The sequence below is a fragment of the Calypte anna genome, chromosome 15 (genome assembly GCF_003957555.1).
Source record: "Calypte anna isolate BGI_N300 chromosome 15, bCalAnn1_v1.p, whole genome shotgun sequence".
NCBI lineage: Eukaryota > Metazoa > Chordata > Aves > Apodiformes > Trochilidae > Calypte > Calypte anna.
Window position 1 is genome coordinate 13,288,875 of NC_044261.1, and position 27,116 is coordinate 13,315,990.

The 27,116-nt window shown below is 43.1% G+C and overlaps 1 protein-coding gene across 1 annotated transcript in view; it reads right to left on the reverse strand.

Annotated features, from left to right (window-relative positions):
* Positions 1–24,170, reverse strand: part of MED13L (mediator complex subunit 13L) — a 177,900-nt gene extending 153,730 nt beyond the window's left edge. Inside the window, exons 1-2 of the mRNA XM_030460813.1 lie at positions 24,004–24,170; positions 4,760–4,997 (exon numbers count right to left, since the gene is read on the reverse strand). Coding sequence (XP_030316673.1) covers positions 4,760–4,997; positions 24,004–24,075 — 310 coding nt within the window. The 5' untranslated portion in view covers positions 24,076–24,170. The remainder of the gene's footprint in view (positions 1–4,759; positions 4,998–24,003) is intronic.
* Between the last annotated feature and the right edge of the window lie 2,946 nt (positions 24,171–27,116).

Sequence of the window (27,116 nt, forward strand, 5' to 3'; positions counted from 1 at the left end):
TCAGATTTGTTTCTCCTGTCATCATAACCTCCCCGAGGTACCCATGTGGGGGCAATCCCCAGCACCTCTCAGAATCAGGGATTTCAGGCATACCAGCTATTAAATTGATAGTTCTTTAAACAAAATTGCATCTTTCTATCGAATTCACAGGATCTTACTCATTTCCAAGATGCTGGTTAACATCCTGATGGCCTCCCAGGGTCAGCTTTACAGCCCCCAAGGCTACATTCTCGGGAGCAGTGAACATCTTAACCCCTGCATTATTCCTGATAGTCCAAGTATCCTGTGCCACAGATGGAACAGACAAAGCTGAATATCTGCAGAAACAATATGCTGATTGCAAGTTTATGGACAAAGCTGTCAGACAAAAAGGCTGTTTAAAACATCAGGTATAAGCATTCTTTGCAAAATCAAAGAAGGCAACTAAGGGGCAGATACCACCTGCTTATAACTTGCATGGAATGTGTAGGGTACAAGATGGAGTGGGAGAACAGAAAAAAACCAAACCAACAACCTAGTCAGGTATAAATTCTCTGCAGTGCTCCAGATGGTACTTGGTCACCAAATGCAAATGAGATCACTGAAACTTACACATCTACAACTTTTCTGTCAAAAATCCTGCCAACAGTAAGATAGTACCTCCTCTCTGTTTCTTCTGTAAAATTCACCCAAAAATATTGTTATGGGGAAAGGTACAGCAGCTGTAACACTTGTCAAACCTCTTCAGGCAGCAACACAGCAGTAATAAATAGCATTTCACCTCCAGAAAACACTTCCACTAACTAAACCACTTTTCAAACTTGTAAAATCACTGCATTTTTTTCTCCCACTCAGTGACCCCATACCAATTAGCTTCTTTCACTTGGGACAGAATAAACATCTTGTCTTTTTGCAGATTCAAAATCCAGTCATAATAAAAACCAGAACACAACAGTTGATGCTGGCAGGAGAACTAAGTGTAGGAGTATGTGCCAGAGACACACCTATGCAATGCACAGCTGTCTGGCTAATCTGGCTATTTAACTGATCTAGAGCTGTTCTGCAAATAATTGTTTTTACTTAATCTCCCCTGACAGCATTTAATTATCTACACACTTTTGGAAAGCTACTACATAATCAACAATTCCTCATACCTCCTGTTTGTAACTACTAAGTTGTTTTTCCTCTATTTGAAATTCTTTTTATTGAAGGCAGCTTGTTGTTTACAAAATCACCCATCTTGAATTTTATATAGACAAGGCAACCCACAAAGCTCTTATGTAAAACTTCAGAAAGTGTTTCTGAAAGAAAAGTCTAAGTCTGGACTCCTCATTTATTTAACAGAAGTCCTAAATGTCACACAATATTATGTAACTGTGTCCAGTTCTGGGCCCCCCAGTTCAGGAAGGATATCGAGGTCCTGGAGCAGGTCCAAAGGAGGGCAACCAGGCTGGTGAAGGGACTCGAGCACAGACCCTATGAGGAGAGGCTGAGAGAGCTGGGGGTGTTCAGCCTGGAGAAGAGGAGGCTCAGGGGAGACCTCATTGCTGTCTACAACTACCTGAAAGGAGGTTGGAGCCAGGGGGGGGTTGGGCTCTTTTGTCAGACGACTTTCAACAAGACAAGAGGGCAGGGTCTCAAGTTGTGCCAGGGGAAATTTAGGTTAGATATTAGAAAGAATTTCTTAATATGGAGAGAGTGATCCGGCATTGGAATGGGCTGCCCAGGGAAGTGGTGGATTCTCCATCCCTGGAGCTATTTCAAAAGAGGATATGGCACTCAGTGCCATGGTCTAGCAACCGCAACGGTGGTTCAAGGGTTGGACTCGATGATCTCTGAGGTCCCTTCCAACCCAGCCAATTCTGTGATTCTATGATAACTCTGCTATCTAGAAAAATCAACTATTCTAATTTAGACTGATTAAAAGACTCCAATTTAAGCTTCCACTGAATTTTGATTCCCTTGATGGAAATCACCTTTAAAGCACAAGTCCTAGGCAGGAAAAATCTAGAACATTGTGAGCAATGTCACATTTGGTAATAATTCATGATCTTACTGACAGAGATGATATCCTAAGGTTCACACATCTCAGAAGACAGGGCCTGGACAGCTAAAAATGTTTCAGACAGGCTCTAGTCCTCCACTTGGATTTTCAGATTTCTGTGCCCCAAATGTACGAGTACATCACAAAACAAAACTCTGATCCTTGAACTATAAGGCACTGGCCACAGAGACAATCCAGCCCATAGAAAGATGATTTTCAGCCAATGCTATTGAAGTCATGACAAAGTTACACCACAGCATGGTATATGGTGGCTCAGCTGACAGACAAGTCAATTCCTCTGCTTCAGTCACTTACTCTCTGGTTTTATCCCCACTTCCAAAGTCCTTTAGGTTTTCACGAGCACGTAAACTCAAGAAACTAATTTCAGCTATCAAATATTTCAGTATGTGGCCTGCTTATACAATAAAAAGCAAAGTAACCTAGTTTCATCTGCCTTGCTGCTGCATGAAGCACTACACCCAGTGTCCTTTGTTATATTTCAAGCAATCCCCATAAATGCCTCCCTCTGGTAGAATCTGATGCTCAGTGTTTTGTCAATATTGCTGCTTGTACTCTAAAACCAACTACTGAAGAGAGCAGGACAGCTCTATTGGCACTAAAATTGTTAATACTTTTACAATTACCTCACTTGAAAATACTGTGCTTTTAATACAGAACACATAAACCCATAATTGTTGTATGATTTACACAAATGACAAAGAATTCCAAAACCTGCAGCAGAAGGGAGATTCCTTCCCAAATTCCTACAGGGTCCTGACAGCAGGAACGTTTTTCTTCCTCTTTCAATTATCATGCCCTTCATTCCCCTAAAAGAATTACTCATAGACCTCCTTTCTCCATCTCAAAACTCAGCTTTGCATCTCTTCACATGCCTCTGCACAAGCTTTTTCTTTGACATTTTTACTTTAATGTGAGAAAGAGAGCATTCCAAACAAGGATCACTCTGTGAATAGTGCTATGGCACCAGAGGAAACATCTTTTCAGTAGAGCTGACTGCAGTGCTGCGAAACTCTGCTCAGACTGTTCATCATCCTGCTACTGCTGCTGTTGACACAGAAAACAGTGCTCTTGCAGACAGTTTTCAGATTGAAATTCACTTTAAAATTATTTTGCTGAAGGTTCCAGCCTGGATGTCTTTAAAAATTTTGGACCAGCCAAAAAAATAAGTCAAAGTGATGCTGTTCCCCCTCTGCTATATTCTGTCCCATAACACACCCCAGCAGGATCAGCTATCCATACATTTAAATGCTTCATCATACCATTACCACTGGAAGTAGCACTATATTGTTATAACCAAGATGTTAGATATAAACAAGCTACATCACTTTACAACAGAAAGAGAAGCCATCACCTACAACTCCCCTCAAATAAAAAGACACTTAAATTCCATATGTTGCATTTGAAATATTAAATAAACTATATTTTACAAAGAGAAAAGCATATATTATTAAAGGTTTGCTGGGCAAGTAGAAATATTACCCATGCCCTCACTCAAAACAGGTGCCTCATAAAAAATTAATGCCAGTGGAATGGCTTCATGCAGCACTTCTGAGCCATCTCTTTAATTATACATGATCACATAGCTACCTGCATGAAATATGCCTAAGGACACAGAGTGTTTCATATCTGTGATTTTGAAGGCTGTATTACCCAATAAACAACCTGGTGTTCAGAAAAGTATATGTAACACTCTGAAGACAGGTGGGTAGAACAGGGTAAGGAGTAAGAAAGTGAACCCAGGACCAACACAGTGTGCTGTAGAGGTAGGAAGATAAAGGACAAAAGCACACTTGACAACTGCAATATTCTCTGAATATTCTCTGTATTTGAACTTACATGCAGATCTTATCACCAAGTACCCTAAAAGGCCAAAGGCTACTAGGATGAAAATTCTAATAAATTAAACAAAAACAAGGAAATTATTGGTTTGGAAAGGGTTGTTTTTTTACTATTATTACTCCAAGACTGCTGAACTTCAAGACAAAAAGGTAAAAGAGAGTCACATAAAATAATAAAATACCAAGTCTAATAAAATACCTTTGGAAAGTCAACATTTTCAGGCAAACTAGATCTCCTCATAGCAACAACACACCATTGAAACACAATACATAGTGGATGCAATCAAAACCAAAAAAGGGTGCAACAGATAGATAGTTTTGTTCCACCATTCCAAGGCTTTGCATTCCAGAGATGCTGAGGACAACCCAAGTAGCACGACACTTACAATCACAGAAACTTATCCTTGTCACCTTTCTCCTACCTTCCCTTCCCTTCCTTTTATTTCAACCACTTGTTGCAACTTGCCTCCATTTACTCTCAAATCCTGAAGGATCACCCATGTGGCAAGTTCTGACTGCAGATTTACAGAGAGTTTACCTGCCTTTATAGTGTAAGTGTTTATTACCTTACTTATGTCAGAATTACTGCCATTATTATCCTTTGAACTAAATTTTACTCTAATTTTACAGTGCATCTGAGGGTTCACAAAAAATTTAAGTAATGACATTGGATATAGGTCTCATAAGTTCACTTCAGGTTTCATTTTGCACTCACAGCAGCAAAGCCAAATTTCCAGTGGTTCTTCCTTTAGGTCTCACAACACAAATCGTGACAAAATCACGTAGGAAAGCAAGGGAAAGCCTTTTGTGACAACTTCCACTGGGAAAAAAACAGTGAAAAAAACTAAATGAAGCAAGCCAAAGGCAGGTAACTTACTGTGCAGCTCCCGATGTATGACATCCACCAGGTTGGGCTCATCTCCCCACCAGAATATCCACAGCTCCTTACAGTCTGGTTTGACGTCCCGGCGCCAGACGCAGAGCAAGTTGTTCTGCAGGCAGCGGATGAAGCTGAGCAGGATTGGATCATCCTGTGCTGGGGCTGAGATGATGGGGCCACAGTCCCCGTGCCCTTCAAAATTGTACCTACGCCATTTGATGCCTGTGAGTTCAGCCTATGAAGGAAAAAAGAAGAAAAAAAAGCAGCCATTAAATCACTGTTTCAAAGCGAAGTTCAGGTTGTAATTGTGGGGTTTTTTTTTTCTTGTTTAATTCCTAGACTAAAGCTCTAAGCAGTCACAGTTAAAATTCCCCCTATTTCCATATTCTCGTCTTTTCATCTTCAAGGAAATAGGAAAGCAAATTTAGAAATGGCACTGAACAAACCTGGCTTACCCCTGCTTTTAGATTTATCACCACAATGTGACAGCATTCCCAGTAGACCCATTCATTTTGAACCTGACTGCTATCTTACTGTAAGCTTAGCAATTGGGAAGAAAAAAAACAGGAATACAGCCCACCCATTCCCTACACTCTGCTTGGTAGTCAAGTGAGATCAGTGTCAGCCCAGAAGTTGACCACTTGAAAGTCAAGAAGATAAAGTACAACAGGACACAGGAAAACAACTGACTTAGTGAAAATGGTGAAATACAGTTTCATACTGTGATGTTGCAAGTTTACCAGACATGCTTTTTATTTTAATTTTGCTCAAATAAACAGAGTAAGGAAGTTGTCATTTACACTCAACCAAATAGAATTCTACTACTGACCATCAAGCAAGAATAATAAGAAAATATGAAAAGGGCTACCCAGACTTCTGGAAAAGATTTGCTTTTACACAGACTGAAAAGTCTGAAGCAGTGTAGGTGTCCCACTGCACAGATGTGGCCAAAAACAACTGCCAGGGCAGAAGCTGCCTAAGTACTCAAACCATCAAAGAATTAGCAGGTGGGACCAGGTCAGCAGAGAAGTTGTTCTGGTTTTTCTTTTTCTCTTTTCACCTAGAAGAGCAAATCTTCACAGCTGCCACACTTCTCACTTTCCCTTCTCTGAAATGTCCAGTTTGCCACCTTTTCATCTCTTACCCTGCCCATCACAGCCCCCACACCCCAACCTGCTGCCTGCTTTCCCCCACTCCATTTGTCTCTGTGACTGGTGGTGTTCTGCTTTCTCTCCACTGGCTCTGGGAGCTGGTCCAGGAATCAAAGGGGAATATGGTGTGATTTCAGTCTAGCTGGCATCAATATCATTATCAAATAAAAAAGCAGTATGTATTTACTCTGTGTTCACAGTGGGCTGGAGCTCTCCTTCCCAGCCAATGTTACCTCATTCCCACTGCTGTTATTACCTCTGCTGCTTCATTTACAGTATTTCACACCTTCTCCTTGCTGCTCAGAAACAAGGCAGTGTGCTCAGCTCTGAAGTGGTCCTACAGGAAGAACCAGCTGGTCTACAGCAACAGGCTGCAAAGACTCAAATACAGCATCTACACCTTTTTTAAGAAGAGCCATTGCCAGGGAGGAGAGGAGAGAGACAGCAATGGAAACACTCCCTGTAGGGATGCCTGCCCCCCACACCCTTGACAAGTCATAAATTAAGCTGGATCTAAACAGCAAACATTCCTTTCCTTTCTCAGGATAGTACATATAGAAACTTCCAAGAAGAGAGTTTTTTACTCCTAAACAGGAAAGGAAAAAAGACTTGCAGATCACATTCTTCCCATTTTCATCACGGTGTTTAACCAGCTATCCTACACTGCTCCTCCAAACCCCAAACTGTGTGTCACATACAGAGGGAGCTCCTCTGAAGGACAGTTAGAAGTTTAAACTCTTAAAATTTACTTTCCTTCACCACAAAAACTGGAAGCAGGCTGTAACTTGTTCAAGAGCTAGCTAGTTAATTGCTGAGGAGCTACAAGTGAGGCTCATCATACCAACAACACACATGGAAAAATCCCTGTATTTCTTTGATCTTATAAATATATCCTCAGAAACAGTTTCACCTCTTTCTGCCCACGTACTGCCTGGCACAGCAGGGTTCTGACCCATGACAGAAGTTCTGTGACTGTGCCTCAAGGGCTATTTCCCAGATGCTGATTACCCAGATTGCCTATTTCATTTTCCTCTGAAGAGGCCCCAGGCACAGAGGAATACAGGAGATGACCTCAACTGGGAAGGAGAACAAAAAAAGTGAAATTGTCATTATTTTCCTCATGTCCATAAAACTCCAGTCATCTTCAGCTCCTCCTGTCCCATGCCAGCAGGGTCCCAGCAGTGGTGAGATGGCAGAGTTCTGCATTACCCCTGCTGAGAACTTTCAGCACCCAGCACTGCTGGTTTTGCACTCCACAGAAATGCTGCTCATCCCTTCAGAGTGCTGGTGGAACCATGGAAAAGTACACTGGAAAAGCTGGGCAAAACTGGCTGATATGCACAGCATGTGTGCCATGTCCCTGGCACAACAGAGGGCATGGGAGGGCAGGAGGAAGAGGGAAAAGGGTAAAAGTTACTTTTTCACTGTAAGATGCCGTGTTGCACTGGAATGCCTCACACATCACATTATACTCTAAGAGGAAAAACTTCCACATGCATCTCCAAAATACCTACATCTGCTCTACAAGGATCTCAATCTATAGCTTGGAAAAGAAACGTGCAGTTTCTCAAGCAGTATAATGAGTATGACTACAAATCACAAAACATCAAAGATCAGTGCCAGCATAGACAACCTAGGAAAAAAATGTTTAAGTGTTTATGTTATAATCTACTAGAAACATATGGTAAGTCACAAAACACACAGAAGAGGATGACAAACAAAAAACAGAAAAAACCCAAGCAAACAACAAGGGTTACTCAACATCAGCAGTCACTTGCTCAGCACAGCAGTAACAGAGATCAGCTGTTTGAAACAGCAGACAAGCTCCTGCAGCTTTCTGGCAGCTCAGAGGTATCAACCCATAGCACCCCATCCCTGCTACAGATGACACATAGTCAAGAAAAGCATAGAGAAACCAGGAGAACTGAATCCAAGTTCATTCTACACTAACTTCTGGAGTGTCTAATCCTACAGACTGTGAGGAATGACTAACTACTAGAGCTAACCAGGACCACCACTCACACAGAAAATCACAGCCAAGAAAAGGAAGAGACAAGTATTGGGGGGTTTGGATTTAGTAGCAGCATAAAGTGACATCTCACAGATCATCTCCCAAAGTTGCAGAAATGTGGCTCAGTCAGACACGTGTGTTTCTGTTTAAATTTTTAACAGGTAACTAACCCCTCAGAACTTATAGGTTATGTCCTCACATTAATTAAAACTGAACACAAAAGCAGATCAGAATCCAGAAGTAGTACACAAGGCTGCTCCAGGAACATTTGAATATATTCTACGCATCTCCAGATGTTTTGTGTAAAGTGTTGAACACACTACAGGGAAATATCTGCACCTAAATGGAATTTTTCTTCAATTTATTTAAACAAAAAAGTATCACTAGCTGTAGAAGTCCTTCATCTTCAGCAGGGTTTTTACAGACAAGACAGCCAATGGCCTATTGTTCTAGTGATTGTAGTAAAGAATTAAATGTGGTTTCACTTATGTTAAATCAGCAGTGAACACAGGCTGCCACCAAAATAGCATCCTTCTCCTCACCCCCAGGAATGTTAGATCTAATACCCCCAGATGTCAGATCTAATGCCCATGCAGTCACTGGGTGAGTGGAGTCGGTTCATCAATTTAAAGACGGGAAACAAAAAGAAAGAAAAAAGTTTATCAGATCAGCACCCTGACAGCTTACCCTGCAGTCACACAATCACTAGAGCAGGGAGAAGAGCAGGAGTGAGAAGGCACCACTGAGCACAGCAGTGGAGTGGAATCTCTCCTTCCAGGGACACCTCCAATCAGATAAAACAGAACATTAAGCTGCTCACAGAGGCTGTTAACCTACACCTTAAACCAACACAAGCACTGCTGCCAAAAGCAGTCCTGGACTGGCCTGCCTTCCCTGAGTCAGTCATCTGTCCCTGACTTCATCACCACTCCAGCTCTGCAGCAGTGCTGCTCTTTGCATGGATTCCTGCTTAGGTCAACTGACTAAAAACCAGAAGTATTATATTAAATGGTTTTTGTTTTTTTTTTTACTCTACTCAGATCCGTCCCCACACCTGTTTAGAAAACAGCCAGGGAGAGGAGAGCTGCCTGAAGTACTCAGTGAGACAGACACCAGAATTGTCAACCCGAGGACAAAACTGTCAACACAACTGGCAGAAACAAAGTTAGCACCACCTGGCAATATTTCTGTTATTATGGTTCTCCCATCTTTTTCCTCTATGCATAGGCTTGGCTTGCTATGGTTGCTACCTTGTTCTTAGAACTAAAAAGCCCTGAGAAAAAGGGAGTTACAGTTACTATTCATCAAGGTTGTTAGCAAAGCACTCATTCTGCAAGAGGCTTTTTGCTTTGCTTTATCAAGGAACATACGTTTTGGAGGACTGTGCTGTGAAGGGCTCAACTTTCTAGAAGAGGGATTTTTTCCAAAAAAATATTTTTTTCTAAATTCAGTTAACTGCAGTTGGACACAAAATAAAGTGTTTGGAAGACACCTGTTCTAAATGCACTGGCCCAAACTTGTAACAAAAACGGGAAATCAGATCTCTGTGGATAACCACGATTATCCAAAATCTTTACTAACATTCAACTTGTTACAGTCAAATTCCCAAGACAAAAAAAGGATCTTTTTCTGGTGAACTCAAAAGCAGCTACCAGGGTAAAAGCGTGCATTCCAACTCAAAGTCCCACGTTAGGCACCCAAACACACCAAAACATACCCAAAATGGGGGAATTAATGGAAGCAGAGCCAGGCCAGTGCCTTCATCCAGAAATGTGGCCAGAGAAAGGATGTCATATTCAGCCCTGTGATAAGGAATGCAAGCACAGGTTTCCTGCCTCCTAGGTGACTGTCTTAATCTGCAGAATGAAACGGCTTAAAAAAAAATTAACTAAGTATTCAAACTTCTGATAGCCCCTATGCAAACAAACAGGAGAAAGAGAAAAGCAAATAATATGTTATCTTATAACCAGTGCTCTGCTGCCCTAAATACCAACCCCTCTGCATCCATCTGCAGCAGCTGAGGGCTGTAGCCATTTTAACTCCAGGGCAGCATCCAGAACTGTAAATTCCTAGCAGAGATAAAACCTAAGCTCTGATTCTTTATTCCCCCCTCAGGCTTACAGTAGAATAATAGGCAGGCAGGCAGGCAGGGTCTTCTGCTGATCACACAGTGCTCCATGCAGATTGGCAGAGTTTAACCTGCTAAAAATCACATTTCCCCACTGCACAACTTGATCCTGGCATGCTACCAGCAACCCTAAAGATTTAATTAGTGCTGTGTAGCCACTGTGACTATTTTCCTCTTCTGCTGCCCTCACAGATGGAACACAAACAAAACACATCTTCCACCTCCTCGTCCCCCCCACCTCATTTCCATCAAATGCTTTTTGGACTACGTGTGTTTTATGGGAAATTGACAGACCAATTCTAAATTACTTTCTATAGAAGACAGAAGTGATCCCACCCTTTTTAGTACACAAAGCTCCTTTAGAAAGATCACACAGGAGTACAGACATGGAAGAACCAGAATAAGGCAGAGCATCCCAAGTTTGATAAATTCTTGTATTTGGTCACAGCAAGTGTAAAGCAGATTTATTTCTGTATTATTGTACTTGCCTACATGAAAAACAAGCCTAAATTATATTAATTATATAATTTTTCTTTTCCTACTTCATGTAGCAAAAAAGGTGAGAAAAGCTGAGGCAGATTCAGGCCTCAGAATGTAGGTAACCAGTAACCCAGTATTTCCAAAATAGGAAGGATATACAATATACAACCCTGACTTTCTAAAAAGACTTCTAACATGGCATTGTCCAGGCAGCTTTATCTTTCTCAGTTCTACCTGAAACAAAACAAAACCCAGACAATAACCAGGTATAAAAATACTTCCCAATTGTCTGGCCAAAAGGAGCTACTCTGACAATTTCAGGCCTGCACGGTGCTTCCAACAGAAGTTTTTCCAATTTCCTTTAAGAAAAGAAGAAAGTATTGTGAAAAACAAACCCAAACCACTACTTAGGTTCTTCTACAAACAACTTTCATTGCATAAAAATGAAAAAGCTTTCATCATATGCCCTTCTAACCAAGGGGAAGATGTTACGTTGTCCAGGGTACCCACCTCTGAAGTTAGGTGCAACAGAATCTGTTGCCCTGATCTAAACTTTTGTGTCCTTCTGTCTAGGATATTGCAGTTGTTAAGTGTCTTTTGTCTACAATTTATGCTTCAAACTGGAACACAGAGTATTCAAATACCATATATATATATATTTGCCAGTTTTAGTAGAGTCTCATCTTAGAGACCTTTATTCAAGTAAGTAGCTATTCTGAAACCACTAGAGACCCACACTAAGGACTACTCAGTCGAGTAAAAATCTGCATAAGAAAGCCCTTAGTTCATAGTCCAGGAATTTAAACTGTAGTTAAAGGTGTCATGGGAATTACACCACCATTTTAATTAAATGCTGTAAGATCTTGCAGGCAGATTCAAGATTAGCACCATCTGCTTTGGTTAGAGTGTTTCATTTCAATACCTCAAACTCTCACAGCAACAACATTTCACACTCTGCTCCAGCCATTTAAATATCAGATAAAATCGATGTCATCTTGATACACCTCCACGAGGAAGGGAGGACAAAAGGACAGAGACAGGAGGACTAAAAAATACTCTGTAGACATGTGTGCTTACTGGGGAGGCAAACACACTGCCTGACAAGAACACTGTCCCCTATTTCCACTGAAATAAAATATTTAGGAACATCTGCCTGAGTGAAGTGAATTGAAAGGACAAAGAGAGAGGGGAAAAAAAACTAAAAAACCAGCAGGGAACAGAGGAGATTGCTTAACTAAAGCTTAATGCTGAACTATGTCATACCTATACTTTATTTTTACAATTGAAGAAAGATTTTGGACAGCACAACCTTCTCAGGTAAGACTGAAATGGAAGCACCTGTACTCAGGTGCACCCTAGGTCTATAATTATCATAGTTAAAAAAAAAAAATAAAAATTCAACATCAAGCAGACAAAAAAAGCAAAAATTAAAAAAAACCAAACAAAAACCAAACAAAAAACAAAAAATAAAAACAAAACAAAAAACAAAAACAAAAAAACCAAACAACCAAACAAAAAAACCCAAAACACAAACCCTCTCAGCCCTATGGAGTCTCCTGAAATCAGATCATTTACTAAATTTCATGTAAACATTTCCTTCTTTATCCTATCCATTTATAAAAAAAAAGGCTGCAGGGTTTTGTGTTCTCTTCCCTTGGGGTTTATCCCTTCTGCCCCTTAAGAGGGGGGGTCCATATGGCAGCAGAGGCCATGCTGGGGCTCAGCTCCACTGTGACTTTTCAGGGGGGCAAAGCAAAGGGCAAACACTGCAGCAACTGCATAAACAAAATTCATCAAACTTTGTCATGCTTTGAATCCAAGAACTGAATTACCAGTGTCTCAAGGAGCTGAATGACCAGCCCAGGGAAGCATCTTTCTTCTTCATATATACCCGATCAACAGCAGAATTACAGGTCTGAACGTATCCCTTTCCTTGTAGGAGCAGACATTCCAACAGATGGACAACACACAAACAGCCACTAAAAATCTTTTTTAAATAATGGGCAAAAAAGAAAATACTTTTTATTTTATATATATATTAAATAGCTCTCAAAATCAGGAAGAAACTGAGCCTATCACTGCATGCAGCACTTCTGCCTGAATCAGTGTTCTGCTGGATAAATCTCTGTGCTCCATCCATCCCATGCTGCCCTCTCCCCTCACACCCCCTGAACAGATTATCTAAATGCTGCTACTGCTGCAGAGCTGTTTGTGACAAGCAACAGTGTCAGGGCATCTGTATGTCACCTTTTATCTCTGCCAAGTCTCAGTGAAGGATTTAGCTGGAACCAAAATCCTATTATCAGATATCTTCCTGAACTCCTGTACCTGGGGACACTTCAGACACTGCATGATGGCATGGAGGGCCAGAAGGCACTTCTGAAATAATACAGTCCACATATGCCATTATTAAAAGCCACAAACTAATAACATGAGTGGGTCTGCCTAAAAAGGACACAGTACTGACAGAAATAAGGTATTTTTCCTCACCTCTCCCAGTGAGATTTTGCCTTTCTGGGAGAGGAGACAGCCAGGAAAATTAATAGATTGTTACAAAGAAATGGAAGCCAGACTACACTCAAAAGGAATTTGAGGTGGCAACTAAGTACTTTCTTTCTCTGTGGAAAGTAAGAAAGGGCTACAATACTAGTGCTTGAATTTCAGACACTGGCAGATGCAGAAGATACTAACAAAGAAGTTTAGAGTGGTAAGCATGAAAGAAACCCAATAAAAAAATCCAATAAACCCAATAAAACCCAATAAACCCAATAAAAAGATCCAACTGCTGATTTGCATGTCAACCACCACAGAAATTCAGGGTTAAATACTAAAATAAAAGACTAAAAGCAGCAGAAGGAAGGAAAATGAGCAAATGCTAGCATACTGGAAGAGAAACCATCTCTTGCTAGAGTCTACTGCAAAAACAGGTTGGCAAAGCAAAACAATGTTATGGGGTCCTGTGAAAGAGACAGAAGGTGACACAGAAGCTGTTGGGCCATCACAATTCACCTGCAGATCCACACTTTTGTGGCTAAACACAGCTCTTGTTTCCCCACACTGAAAGAAAACATGGGGAACAAAAAAACAATCAAAAAAAATCCCAACCACAAAAACAAACAAAGACCAAGCAGAAGAATGGTCAGAAGTATATATACCATAGAACAAAAAGCATTTAAGGATTAAATGCTGTTCAACCTAAAAGATGGGAACTCTGAGGGGAACAGCTGGTAACAAGATGCCTTCCAGATATCTACATTAGCAGGATGCAGACTCAAACCAAAATGGCTGATCTTTTGATTTTAGGGTAAAAACTTAAGTATTAGTTTAAAAATTGTCTATTAAATGTCCACCTGGCTCAAAAAACCTTTCAATCAATTACATCCAAAGCTTGGGACATTATTCAAGGGAAGCACTGACCTTGACTTAATCTTACATTTCTTTTCCAGATATTTGCTCATCTTTGTGGCAGGGAGGACACTTTTGCAGAGTTTTTGGTTCCTCCACTCCTCACCCAGACACACTGCAGCATTGCTCTGAATGGCCTCCAGGTGAGCTCTCAAATGCAAAAAGCCATGTAATAGAGATTGCTATCCCTGACACCAAAGCAGCTGTTGAACTGATAACCCCCAGACAACACCTGATCAGACCCAGCCAGCCTCTGGGCACTGCTGCCAAGCTGATGGACTCTGACTCAGGAGTGCTGATCCCCTGCAACATCACTCAGCCAGGTACCACTCTGCCATCTGTCTGATCTTTAATAGCACATGAAGAGAGGGCTCAACAAACAACCTCAAGAAGCTTTCATCCTTGAGTCAATCCACCCACAGTCACTCAGGACCAACACCAGAAACTCATTATAAAACAAAAAATGAACGATGAACAAAAGAAGGAATTTTTGAGATAAAACCTTTGGTATTTTCTACTTCAGTGAGTGGCTTGGATTAGCAAATCTCTAGCCAAAAATCTCCTTAACCAATCCAGTAAATCTCAGGACAGAGCTCCAAACTCACAGCTGGGTCTCAGCTCTCTTCCACTGTAAAGGCTGTAACTGAATTCATCAGAAATGCAGAAGGATAATGTGATAAGCATGAATGGAAGACAAAAGCCATTACTTGATAATACTCTTTCAAGTGAAAAAAAATATAAGTTAAAAAAAAAAAAAAAAAAAAAAAAAAAAACTGAAAGATGGCAGCAACATCTCCTCAGGTCAGCATGTTTCAGACACTTCCTCAGGCTGGTCCCTACCCAGCTTCTGCATCAACACAAACAAGAAATGGGAAGTTGAGCTGCTGGAGTTTCACCACCACGCATGGAAAGGGAAACTGAAAAGCCAACCTGAACGACAAACCAGGAGCTGAAGAGGGAGGAGCTCAGGTTTTAGAGCTGCTACAGGCAAGACCTGGGCAGGGCAGAAGCATTTAACTCGGAGACATGGTGGGGTTTGAGCTGCATTTGTGGGGAAGTGGAACAAAGTTTACCCAGGTCAGAACTGCATGTACCAGCACAGGCTGTGTTGGATGGAAGCATGCAGGGAAGTTGTATGCCCCGGAGCAAAATGCCATCTCCCAGACAAAAGGCAGAAGGAATGGAACACGTTCTTTTCATGTCAGAAAGCCCAGGTTTACACAGCCAGCCATCCTGCAGGCCAGGTTACAGACACGACTCCAGGGAGCACACCGAGTTCCACAACACTTCACAGCTCTGGCTCTTTACAAAAGGAGTGTTTTAACTCCTGAATAGATGGCTGAGAACAGATAATAAACTGATGGCCACCACTGCACGCTTTAGATAGCACACACACAACAAAAGGCAAACAAATGTGCAACCTGCTTGCCAAAGAATCCCTACCCCTCTTTCTGAGGAGGTGAAGATTAGACTTGGAAGTCCCCTTCAAAAAGACAGAACCAGAACTTACTGATTGCCCATTTTCCAAATTGAAAACATTCTTACAGAGAAGGAGTCCAACACAGGAAAAGGGATGAAAAAAGACATGTCACCAGCAAGAGAGCCAAATTATAAGCAAATCTGCAAGTAAATGACAGAATCTTCTCTCTTCCCCCCAACTTTTTTTTTTTTTTAAACTGAAGGAGGAAGGAAATGTCAAACATCAGAGTCATACAATGGGCTATCAGAGGTTTCCAAAGCAAGTAATCTGACATATGGGCAGAAAACAGAAGGAAAAAAAAAAAAGAAAAAAGGGGGGGGGAGGGAGGAGAGACATGCTGGAGGAAGTAACAAGCAGAGTAGAGTAAACTTTGGCACACTAAGTTAAAGAATGCAGTTCCTTTCTTCCAGTTTAAAAAACCCTGTATTTAAGAGCTCAGTACCAGAACAGTTTTGCACACCACAACTTCTTAGGGAATATCCACAACTGTTCACATAGCTGTTTTACACACGTGTCCATCACTGACCTGCAAAGCAAACTGAGATGCCTGCCCAAATGGGTTCTGGCCCTGGCTAGGAAAATAATAACAGCCCAGAAATACTGTCAGACAGTCCTGGCTCCTCATCATCAACAGCATCCTGACCAGGGCTAACAAAGAAAGCTCAAACTGTTCAGCACTCTGACAAAATCCCTTAGTTCTTTAAAAAAATCTCCACCTCAAGAATCTTTCCCATATGAATCTTTCTTAATTTGGAACAAAAAGTAAATAAAACCAGTACATGACTGGTGATGTACATTCATTTTACCAGCTTTATCACTCTCATTCCTGCAAAAACAAGAATCCAGCAACTTCTGAGAGAAGTAAATTATTAAATTTATTAGTAAATTTATTATTAAAATGCACACACAAAATTGAATAACCAGAAACACTGAGCAAAAAACCTGAAACCAGCAAATTCAGACTAAATTAATTAAACAAATTAACCTATTCTGTCAGCAAATAATTTTTTTTTTAATAAAAATAGTTGACACAGTCACTGTAAGGTGCTCCTGGAATGGATTTTATAACTTTCCCAGAGCTACCTACAAATTCAGTTATATTGTAGACATACACGAACTGAGATTCATAAAAACCTAACACTAAAAGATTGCAGATACACTAGAGTAGGTTTGAAAACTTTTTTTTTATTAGAACTTCTGATTTACTAGGAACTTCTGGTTTTATACTGTAACAACCCAACACGTTTTGAAACTGATGTCTCATAGCTGGTACCCACAAATGCATCACTACCCAGCAGCTGAAGGTTGCCAATGCCTGCTGAGAAGGTACAAAAGTTTCCTCTAAATCTTTGTTTTCAATCCTCTGGTGTCACAAAAAACTGCATTTTATGGGCAAATGTGGAACTATAAGTAGAGGCAACAACAAGGCACTGGTGGAGCACTGTTAGCTCTTTTAAAGCTAAAAGATGAATTAAATAAAACTGCACTGAACAAGCTTTAAATCTCCTTCTCTAAGAGATGAATTGTGGTTACACAGCCACTGGGATCTTGCTTCAACCCAGGCCACTGCCCCAAAACTCAGTGGGGGCAGAGAGAGGAATATGGGGGCTGGCTGGGGTGTGAAAAGGGGGAGAGGATTTCACTAGGTCAGTTCCCTGAACATGAGCTCATGAATTCTTCTGGGGTCACCAAGGCACGGTTGAAAAGCCAAGGGGAAGAGAAAAGCATTAAAGAGGAGAAAAAACCCACTCCTCTGTAATTAATACTAAGTTCTTCTCATGAAGAGGAACAGTACACTACACTGGCTAAGTGTCTAATGAGAAGTGATACTGAAATAAGAGTGTCATATCTTACACTACAAAATTAATTTTGGAAGACACTCGATTTTTCTCCATTTTCATGAGCTGATTAAATATATTCCTGAGTACTGGGACAAGGTCTTTGTGTATGTTCAAGTTAGTCACATAAATGTACACACTGCCTAGGGGCACACTATACAAAAGCAACTCACAATAAAATTTCCTGTCTCAAAAAAAAGTGTAAGAGCAAATGCCACTAAAAGCTGAAGGCACATTTCCACATGCACTGCTGCAACTGTGCTCAGGCGAGTGAACTGAGCTCCCTGTGACTCCATGAGAAGTAACATTTTTGAAACAGATTGAGGTAGAAAGTGAGAGTCAGGATTCATCAAAGTTCCCAGCACAAACCAGAGAGTGCATAAGCCTTTCACATTTGTGAGGTACTGAAAAACAGGCATCATCTTACCAAGTAAAATGCTAGGAACCCTCCCCATCTGAAAAGTTAAACTTACTACATGGTATCAAAAGTGTCAACATCATTTTACAGTGCAGTGATCAAACTAGTGCAAGACAAGAGAAGGAGCTGCAGCCACAGCAGGACCCAACAGAAGCTACCATTCCCACTACCACAGACCTCTCATCCCTCTGTACAGCCTTCAGCACTGGGTGCAGAGGGAACCTAACAGAGTGTTTCTGTAATATTATGAGGTCTGCCAGAGCAGAATACTTTAACTGGTTGATTTTGGGAAGCTCAATGAAAGAGGATCTTTCCTGGGGTTTAAAATGAAAGCAGCCTAAAAGCTTGGTCTGAGGGAGGATGCCTCCATGTAAACACATACTCCACATCAACAAATCTTCTGGATTTGACTTGAGATCTTCCGTTGAAAACACTTGTGCACTTTGAAAACTGGCAAGATAATACTAAAACAAGCTTGCCTCTAGTCAGAGCAGTATTTTTTTTCATGTGTTTGTTACTATGGCACCAACCAAGTTGCAAATCCCACTGTGCTAGACTCTACACAAAAAAGTGCACTACTCACCCACAGAACACTAAATGCATACATATAGACTTCAGAGAATATAAAACTGTACTTGTCAGCCTTGACAACAACAGCCTGAAAACACCAACCACCTATTCAGTGTTATTAGGCTGCCTGGAGGATCCCACAAACAACCTTAGGAAAAGGGCTTATAGGAAGGCAACACAGAAACTCTGTAGACATCAACTGGTAACCCTGCACAAAGAGACAACTAGAAATAACCCCGAGACACTCGCTCATTGTGTGATCCTGGTATCCACCCGAGTCAGGAATCAGTCAGCACTGAATGGAAAACAAAAGGCAGAGAGTTAGTAGTGCTGCAGACTTGGCAAGTGGAAGAATGAAGAAAAGTGCAAGGTGGTCCCAGCCACAGGATGCAAGAGAAAACCTGTGGCAGCACTCTTGATGGGAGCAGGGATGCTCTAGCAAAACCCCACCAAAAGGATGCTGCTGTAAGTCAGGATGCAGGAAGACTCAGTGGGTGTCATCCCCCAGACTGATCACATCAAAGCAGTAATGAGAGGTTAAGCATTCTCATCCAGTGAACAGGAAGCAAAGATGTCCAATTTCATATAAAGTATAAAATTCCAGTAATATTTACATTTTTTAGATATTTAAAAAGCAATGCATCCACACACGCCTGTATTTCCCAAGGCATAACGTTTTTTACTACTTGAAGAGATTAAATAAATAGGAAGAAACCCATAAAAATTCCTCCTTCATCAAGTGACCAAAGTTAATCAAGTTAATGCATCCAGCAGATGTATCTCACATGAACCATCAATTTTCCTTTTCCACTGAAGCTCAAAAATTCAAGTTTCAAGGAGGAAAATAATAGAAGGTCTACTTGCAGGATTAAAGAGTTCCTTCTAAACTGTCTTGCACATGACAAAGTGCATCAGAAGATGTGGATTAAAAAAATCAAGATCTAATAAATAAATTAATCTGTGGGGTTCTGAAAGCTGGGGTTATGGTACCAATACTGCATTAATTATGTAGAGGAAGCAGAAATATGTATTCTCAGACAGTATTACAGCAACTGAAATGTATTTTTAAGATCTAGTGGCCAAGGATTTATTTTTTTTTTTAACACAAGGCTAAAATTTGAGTATTTTTCTTTAATCATGCTCACATAAACAATGGCCATCTCACCCAAGGACTTGTGCTGTCCCCACAGGCAGAACACGGCCAGGATTCACAGCCCCAGTACGTGTGTATGTTCGGAATAAAATCCAGATTACCAAAAAGAAAAAACCTCAGTCACAAATATTTCTTAGTGGTTAAGTTGGGATTCCTCAGCATGAACTGCAAACATCACTCCTGCACTCCCTGTTTTCTCTGTGCAGTAATCAGCAAACCTTAGTTACCTAACACAGATTAATTCCACTCTCAAAGCTGGACAAGCTCAGGGAATGTCACCCCATCTCTTGGCAAGTCTGGGTCTGTTTCCTTCAAATTTACACCATCTTCCATTTACCATTAAACTTTTGATTACTTTGACAAGGTATAATAAAAGCCTATGACTGAAGTCATTTAACCCATGAAATAAATCTTTTGTTAGCAGGAAGTGAGCAAGCTTTCTAATGACATCCTTCTCATTCTACCTTGTTACCTAATAGAATTCAGGATGAAGATAACCAAAGACTCAAATACTGAAATACAAATCCATGCAAATTCACACCTACATAAAATTTCAAACAAGGAAGATATCTGCCCTGTAGTGATGTAACATCCTGCATGCCAAAGGAACAACCTACAGCTTGGAGCACTGCATTTATGATAATCTAATAACCAGGAATGAACACAGGTTCATTTACTGCTACTTATGGATTTGGTTGGGCAATCAACCATTTACTATATAGTCCTTTACTGACAATTATGCAACACCAAAGAACACCTCGCCAGCACTCTGCATCCCACATTTTCTGATGCCATGAAAAAAAACCTTTAAGAAAATACTTCAAATGTCTTCTCAGATTTCCTTGGTTCCTTTCAGTGTCACTATGAAAACAGCATAAAAACTCAGACTGAAGGCAACCACTTCTGTTCCTGTTTGCACACTGAAAGTAGTAACGGCAGCAGTGACCTTTACAGTTTGTAAATTTGCCTTTGAACATTAAGGGGAACAAAGACAATTTCTTCTCCCCCGACCTTTCTGGCAGCAGGTTTCCCTAAGAACACATTGGAACAAGCACTCACAACATCTTCCATTTCAGGTCTCACCTTCAGTGTCTTCTCCAGGCAGAAGATTCCTACTCTCACCTAACCACCCACCACACAAAAATGCTCCTTCAAATTTTAGGCCATTCTTGACACCCTTTGCTGCACTCCTTTTCCAGCTCCAATGTATCAAGCATTATGTAACTTCACCCCAGTTTTCAGAGACTGACTCCAGCTTTTGGATCCAGCATGGCAAGGGAGCCAGGCAGCAGTGGAAAGGTCTCCATACTTCAGACAAGCCCTCACCACTGCATGGCTACCCCTTACTCACAGGAGAAATCAAACCCATTCCAGTGAAGCCACTTTCAGGATTCACAATTATTCACAGGAAGACTGTTTGCCAGCTGGGTCTGAAATTTCAGTACAAAGCGTATTACCTCAGAACATTTTGCCTCTAAATAGTTATTAGACAACTCTTAATTAGCGTTTAAATGAACTGGCCCTTAACAATTGCTTATGAAATACTGTTGTGATAAACAGACGTGCCTATTCAGAAGCAGAAATTTTGAGTACTGCAAAAAGAGTTGGGGTAAACACGATTTCTTCTACTGCCGTGCTAGAAACATAGCAATTTCAGACAAAAAGTGTCTTTTTAATGACCCAGCCTATTAAAGTGCTGTATATGCCAGCATATACATACAAGTCTGTATCTGAGGTATATCCCGATGACAAATATGCAAGCTGGACACCATATCATCTTACTGAGAAATGCTTTATGTTTAGAGCAAAATCCTACATTTCTTTGTGTAGGCTGCCTGTGGGTTTTTTCACATGTCAGAGCACACAAATGTTGACCCATTTTCTAGAACAGCAGTGAACTCCAGCATCAGTAGAGAGCAATTCACCATGCAGACAACGTGAGGGACATTTCATGAAAGGAGCCACGCAAGCCTGAGATCCCACTCTCTGGATCTGGATACACAAAGCTATCTTTAAAACCTAAAGACTGTGCCTTTCCCCTCACCTGAAATATTTTGAGCTGAGAGCACAGAAGACATCCATACATTCTGGGCACCACTGATAAAAAGGAAGTGGTTACTAAAAAGCTTTTAGAAAATATTTTTAGTAAAAAGATTCAGGAGAAAGAACACTGCCTAAACTCTCTCTAAAGACCATTAACAGCTGGCAAAAATAAGCTCAAAAACATGAACTGTTAAGCCAACCCAAACCCACTACAGCAAGCACACAGACTCACCACAGAGCTCTGGGTTCTCAGGGGTAGGGAGTTAGCATTCCTTCCTCAACAAAACAAATGTTTGTGGGAAGAAATATTACTTAAACATATACAAACAGAGTCAGAATAGACTGTAACTATTTCAGAGCTGCAATTCTTCAGTCAAGGACATTTCTTTGCAATTCACACCCAAAACAAAGCCTGTGATAGAAAAACGTAATTGCCAACTCTTAATGAATCAATTTTTTAAAAAGATTTTTAATCCACCTCATTCCTCAAGAATGAATGAATTCCCATCAACGGTTGATTTAGTTTGTGCAAGTTTTTGTTCTGTTATACTGAAAAAGTAAATGATTACCAAGAGTTTATCTAATTAGTAATCCAGACTACTGTAGCTTTAACACTTCATAAATTCTGAAATGAGGATGACAATTTGAGATTAAAGGCTCAGTGGTGCTGGCCACATATTTCCAGACACTATTTTCCTTCTCAGCATCTTCCACTGATACAAAATATTAACAAATGTTGATGTAATTTAAAATAAATCACTCTAATAGTTACTGTGAGTGCATATATGGTACATTTAAAAAAAAAAACCAACAACGGGACTTTATTGGGGGTTTTTTTGCAAGTAGAGACAGAAAACAATAAAAACATTACAGTTGCATACACAGCACCACATGACAGGTATGGCTAGTTTCCACAAAGCTAACACAGGAGATTAAAGGGTTCCACCTTTAACTTTTTATTATTACTAAACTGACTTACAAAATAATGTTGCTAAAATTATTCCAGAGATATATAGATACCCATTTAAAGTTTAACATTCCCCCAGTAGAGAAAGCTGGGCAGAAAAAAAAAAGACTAAGCCACAATAGCTATGAAATAACCTCACTTATAATTTATGCTAATTGCACTCCAACAGCTATTTTTCCTGGTGACAGATTTACAGATCATAACTACATCAGAAGTTGCACTTCTCCATTAATAAATGGGGACTTCACAGTTCTCTTTCTGTAAAGGACAAGCCACTCACCACCTTGCTCTCACAGCCAGATACAACTATCTCCCTTATGCTTACTGCTTTATTTCCTAGGAGGTAAGAGCAGTGTACTCAAAATCAGGGTAACAATTTCTGCATCTCCAGACACTTAGCACTGCTCATCAAAAAATGTCATCAGAAACATAGATAGAAACTTACAGAACATCACAGTCCTACAACAAGCCAGAGGAAAGAACTGTGTTTATAAACACCCACCCTCAATTCTGGCAGAATTCTGATATGGGGAGGGGGTATCCACCATCAATCTTCCATACATGCCATTCCCAAACTTGTAATGCAAGTTTTTACCTCTAACATACCACGCACTAAAAAAGTCCCTCCTTCCCCCAGCATTGCCCTTGGTAGCACTAGAAGGCTCTTGATGATCAAATAGTCCTCTCCCTCACTCAGGTGTTGCCCAGACAGAAGGGAGAAAATTCCTGTGCTTGTCAGGAAAAACAAAGCAAGGGATTTCCAAATGACTTTGCCCTTACACAGAACACATTGTTTTCTTCTTCCAAATTTAAATCACAAAACTGTAGCTAGCCAAAACTGGTATCATAATTCCTGCAACATTAAACCAGGCGATACAAGTAGGAAGTTGTCAAATACCACTAAGATGGGCAGACAGCACCCGTGCAAACCAGATACCCACCATACTACAACCTCAGCCACCGTTTTCCTTGAGAAAATAATAATAAAAAAACCTTAAGAGCTTGGGGGTTTTCGCCGGTTTTACCTCTTGCCCCCAAGCACGATCTGTGCAGAGAGGAGAGCACGCTGTAACAACAGCTGACACACAAGAGCCCAGAGCGCTGAGTCCGACAGATAAATCACGCTCCATGACTGCTGCTGAAATGGCGTTTGTCATTGTGAGAGGGGGAAAAAAAAACAACCAAAAAAAAACCCAACCCAGTTCGTGTTGCACAAAGCACACACAGGGCACGGAGTGCCAAGGGAGGCGGGGAGGAAAGCCTGTTTACCAGGGAAGATGGTCACACAGACAGACAGGCAGCGGACACAACCCGCAGCCTCTGCGCTCTGCTCCGCGGAGGAGCGGAGCCGGGAGATGGACACACACACACAGGAACGAACCACGTTAAAGAGCAAAATAAACCCGGGGAGCCGGGCCAGGGGAGGGGCCAGCGGAGGAGCAGCCCCACGGGCCCGGGCTATAAAGCCCCCGGCAGCTGCACCCAAGCGGCAAACTCAGCCCAGCGCCCGGGGAAGCCGCGGACAGAGCCGCCTTTCCCCCCACCCCCCCGGGACACTCACTCCCTCCCTGCCTCCTTCCCTCCCTCACTCACTCACCAGCGAGAAGAGGTTGGAGTGACAATCCTCCAGGCTGGCCCCGTTCGCCACCCAGTTGGCCGCCGCGGTCATGATGCTGGGGGAGCCGTTCCGCTCGAGCGGGGCATGTCTGAGGAGCGGGCAGGGGGGGGGGGCAGCGGCGGCACCGCTCGGGCCGCCCCTCGCCGCGGGGCACACGGCCGGCAGGGGGCGCGCCGCGGGAGGGGGTGGGGGGGGCGGTGCCGGTGCCGGTGCCGGGGAGGGCCCGGCCCGATCCTCCCTACCCGTCCCCGGCCCGGGAATCCTCAGGCCGAGCGGCCCGGTCCGGTGGGGACCCTCTCCGTTGGGGGGCGGTCTCGGTCCAAGAAGCCCCTCAGCGCGCAGCGGGGGGGGAAGTTTCCTGCGGTCCTCCAGGCCGCCTCAGCACCGCCGGGGCGAAATGAAGAAGAAGAAGAAGAAGGGGGGGGGGGGGCCGGGGGCCCTTCCTTCCGCGTCCAGGTCTGGCCCCCCCCCGGGCAGGGTTCACGTTGCGGCGAAGGGCGGAGGTGGAGGAGATGAGGGGAGGGTCTCCTCCCGCGGCCCGGCGGCGGCCCCGGCGGGACACGGGCGGGGCGGGGGAGGGTCCCGGCCCCGGGCAGTGGCGGCGGCGGCGGGCGGGGGGCGCTGTCTGGCGTGCCGGCGGAGGCCGTGTCCCCTCCTCTCCCCTCCCCGCCCGGCCGCCCCTCGCTGCTGCCGCCGCTGGCTGCGGGCGGATGGTGTTTTCCTCCTCCTCCTCCTCCTCCTCCTCCTGCTGTTGCTGCCGCTGCCTCCGCCGCCTTGTTTTTTACCCTCCGTGCGGGCTTCCCGGTGCTGCGGGAGGCGGGTGGCAACCCCGGCCCGGAGAGGGAGCGCTGTCCCTGCCCGTCCTCGCCCCGCTCCGCTGGCGCTGCCCGCCCGGCGGCCCCGCTCACCCGCTGCTCCTCACACACTCGCCTCTGCCTCTCTCCACTCTGACAGCAATGGCGGCCGCCAGCCGCAGCTCGCCTCGCCATTGGACGACGGCCGACCACGTGACGCGCGCCGGAGGGCGGGGCCTCGCCGCTGGGGCTCCCCCCGGCCCCTCCCTCCGCCGCCGCGGTGCCCGCCGGGCCGCTGGGGGCGCTGTGACGGGCCGCTGGGGCGGAGGAGCCGGGGGGGACCGGGACCGGGACCGCGATCCGGAGCGGGATCCGAATCGGCACCGCTCTCCGCCGCGTCGGACGGGACCAGCTTGGTTTCTGCGGCCCGGGGGCTACGGTGCCGCTCGGTTCGAGGGGCATTCGCTGAGAGAAACGGTAATTTTCAGTAAGTTCCCGGGGGCGGAGGCAGCGGCAGAGCTCTGGGCTCTCGTTCTGCTGTTGCTCCGCTGCCGTTCGGTACCGCGAAACCCGAAACCCTCACCCGGGCTTTTCTGCGGACTGTCCGAGCGGTGTAAAAGCGTCTCGGAACGCTGCTGGTTCTGCTGCCGCACCGGGCATCCCCCGGGAGAGTCTGGGTCAGCCCGGAGCCCGGCTGGAACGCGGCTCTGTCCCAGCCCACAACGAGCCGGGTCCGTGGGAACGGCTTCGGACACACTGGGTAGAGCTTGTTGGTTTAAGAAAAGTAACTCAAAAAATACCCAAAAGTTAAATAAAGAAATGAAATTAATTCCTGCAACAGCCGTGTTCTGTAGAAGGAGAAAGGGTGAGACACAACCAAAGCCATAAACGCTAAAGATTTGTCTAAAATAAGGATATAACTCTGAAGTAACACGTCTTTTCACTGTCTGTAACGACCCTTTGATGGCACCCAGCAGAAGCCTGGTCTGTTAGTGCAGGTTCTGGCTCACCTGCCTGGGTTTCCCACTGACAGGAGTGTTACTCAGGTGACACAGAGCAAGTGTTGCTGCTGAAAAGATGTTTGGCAAATCAGCTTAAGCCTCAATACACCAACCTAGCACATTTCAGTGATCTGATTCAGTGGAAAAAGTTCCCTCTCCGTGCTCAGTGGCAGCTTTCCTTATCATGGTTTCAATCTTATTTAGGCATCTTTTTTGCAATTAACTTTTCTTTGTAATAAATGAAGATTAGCATCTCTTCTCATGACTGAGTGGAGTTTGTTTGGATTTACCTCATGGTAACAGGTCTCTGACACACAAAAGCATCACAGCCATTCAGGTACATGACGTGCACACAGCAAGGGGCAGAATGAGGCCAAAAGGAAAATTCCCACCAGGAGCAGTGGTCTCACCACGTGCATTCTCCCTCTGACAAGTGTGATCCATGGTGCCCTGTTCCTCCTCTGTGCCTCCACGCAGGAACTCTGTCTTGCAAAGACTGAGCCTGTGTTAATGAGAGGAAAAATGTTTCCAGAAACACAAATTAAATGCATTCAGTTGCAACGTATTTCTTCTTTACACATAATTAGTCAGCCAAATAAATAGTAAACTAACCCTAGGGAGACACTTTTATCCTTCTTGAGTTCATTTTGGAGAATCAAAGGTGCTGTCAAAGCCCCAGTCTGGGAGGGAGCAAAGCAGACAAAGCAGCCAAACCACCAGAGCACAGAAATTGCTTGCTCCAGAACCAGGGCTGGACCTTGGACTACATTACTGCCCTTCCTCTTGACAAGTCTTATAAACAGAAGGCACAACCTGACACTTGAAAATATGTCAAGAAACACAAACTAGCCAACAAACCTAAAAAACACATCCTTCCTCATGAAAATCATCTAGTACTTTGTTATCCATCCTATCACTGAAGGACACCTCAGGGCACCAAACCCTTTGAGGAAGTATCTATTCTGTTTCTGGACTAAAAGAACATCCCTTAATATGAAAAAAAAATATTTTCTTATTATAGAAATATTTTGAAACTGAGAATCACATCATTACTTATACCAGAGAAAGCTAACAAGACTGTGCAGAATGAGACACTGCAGAATTCATGTTTCTTCCATATGCTGCTTACCCTCCAAATGGTATTTCCAGTCGTCAGCATTCCTCTTCTGGATCTTCCAAGTAGAGATGGCTTATTATACTTGATTTTCTCATTAAAATGTGGGGTATAACACACAACTCAGATCCATTTTCACAAGGAGAAATGTTAATATACTGTGCTGCTTTGGCCATTTTTCAG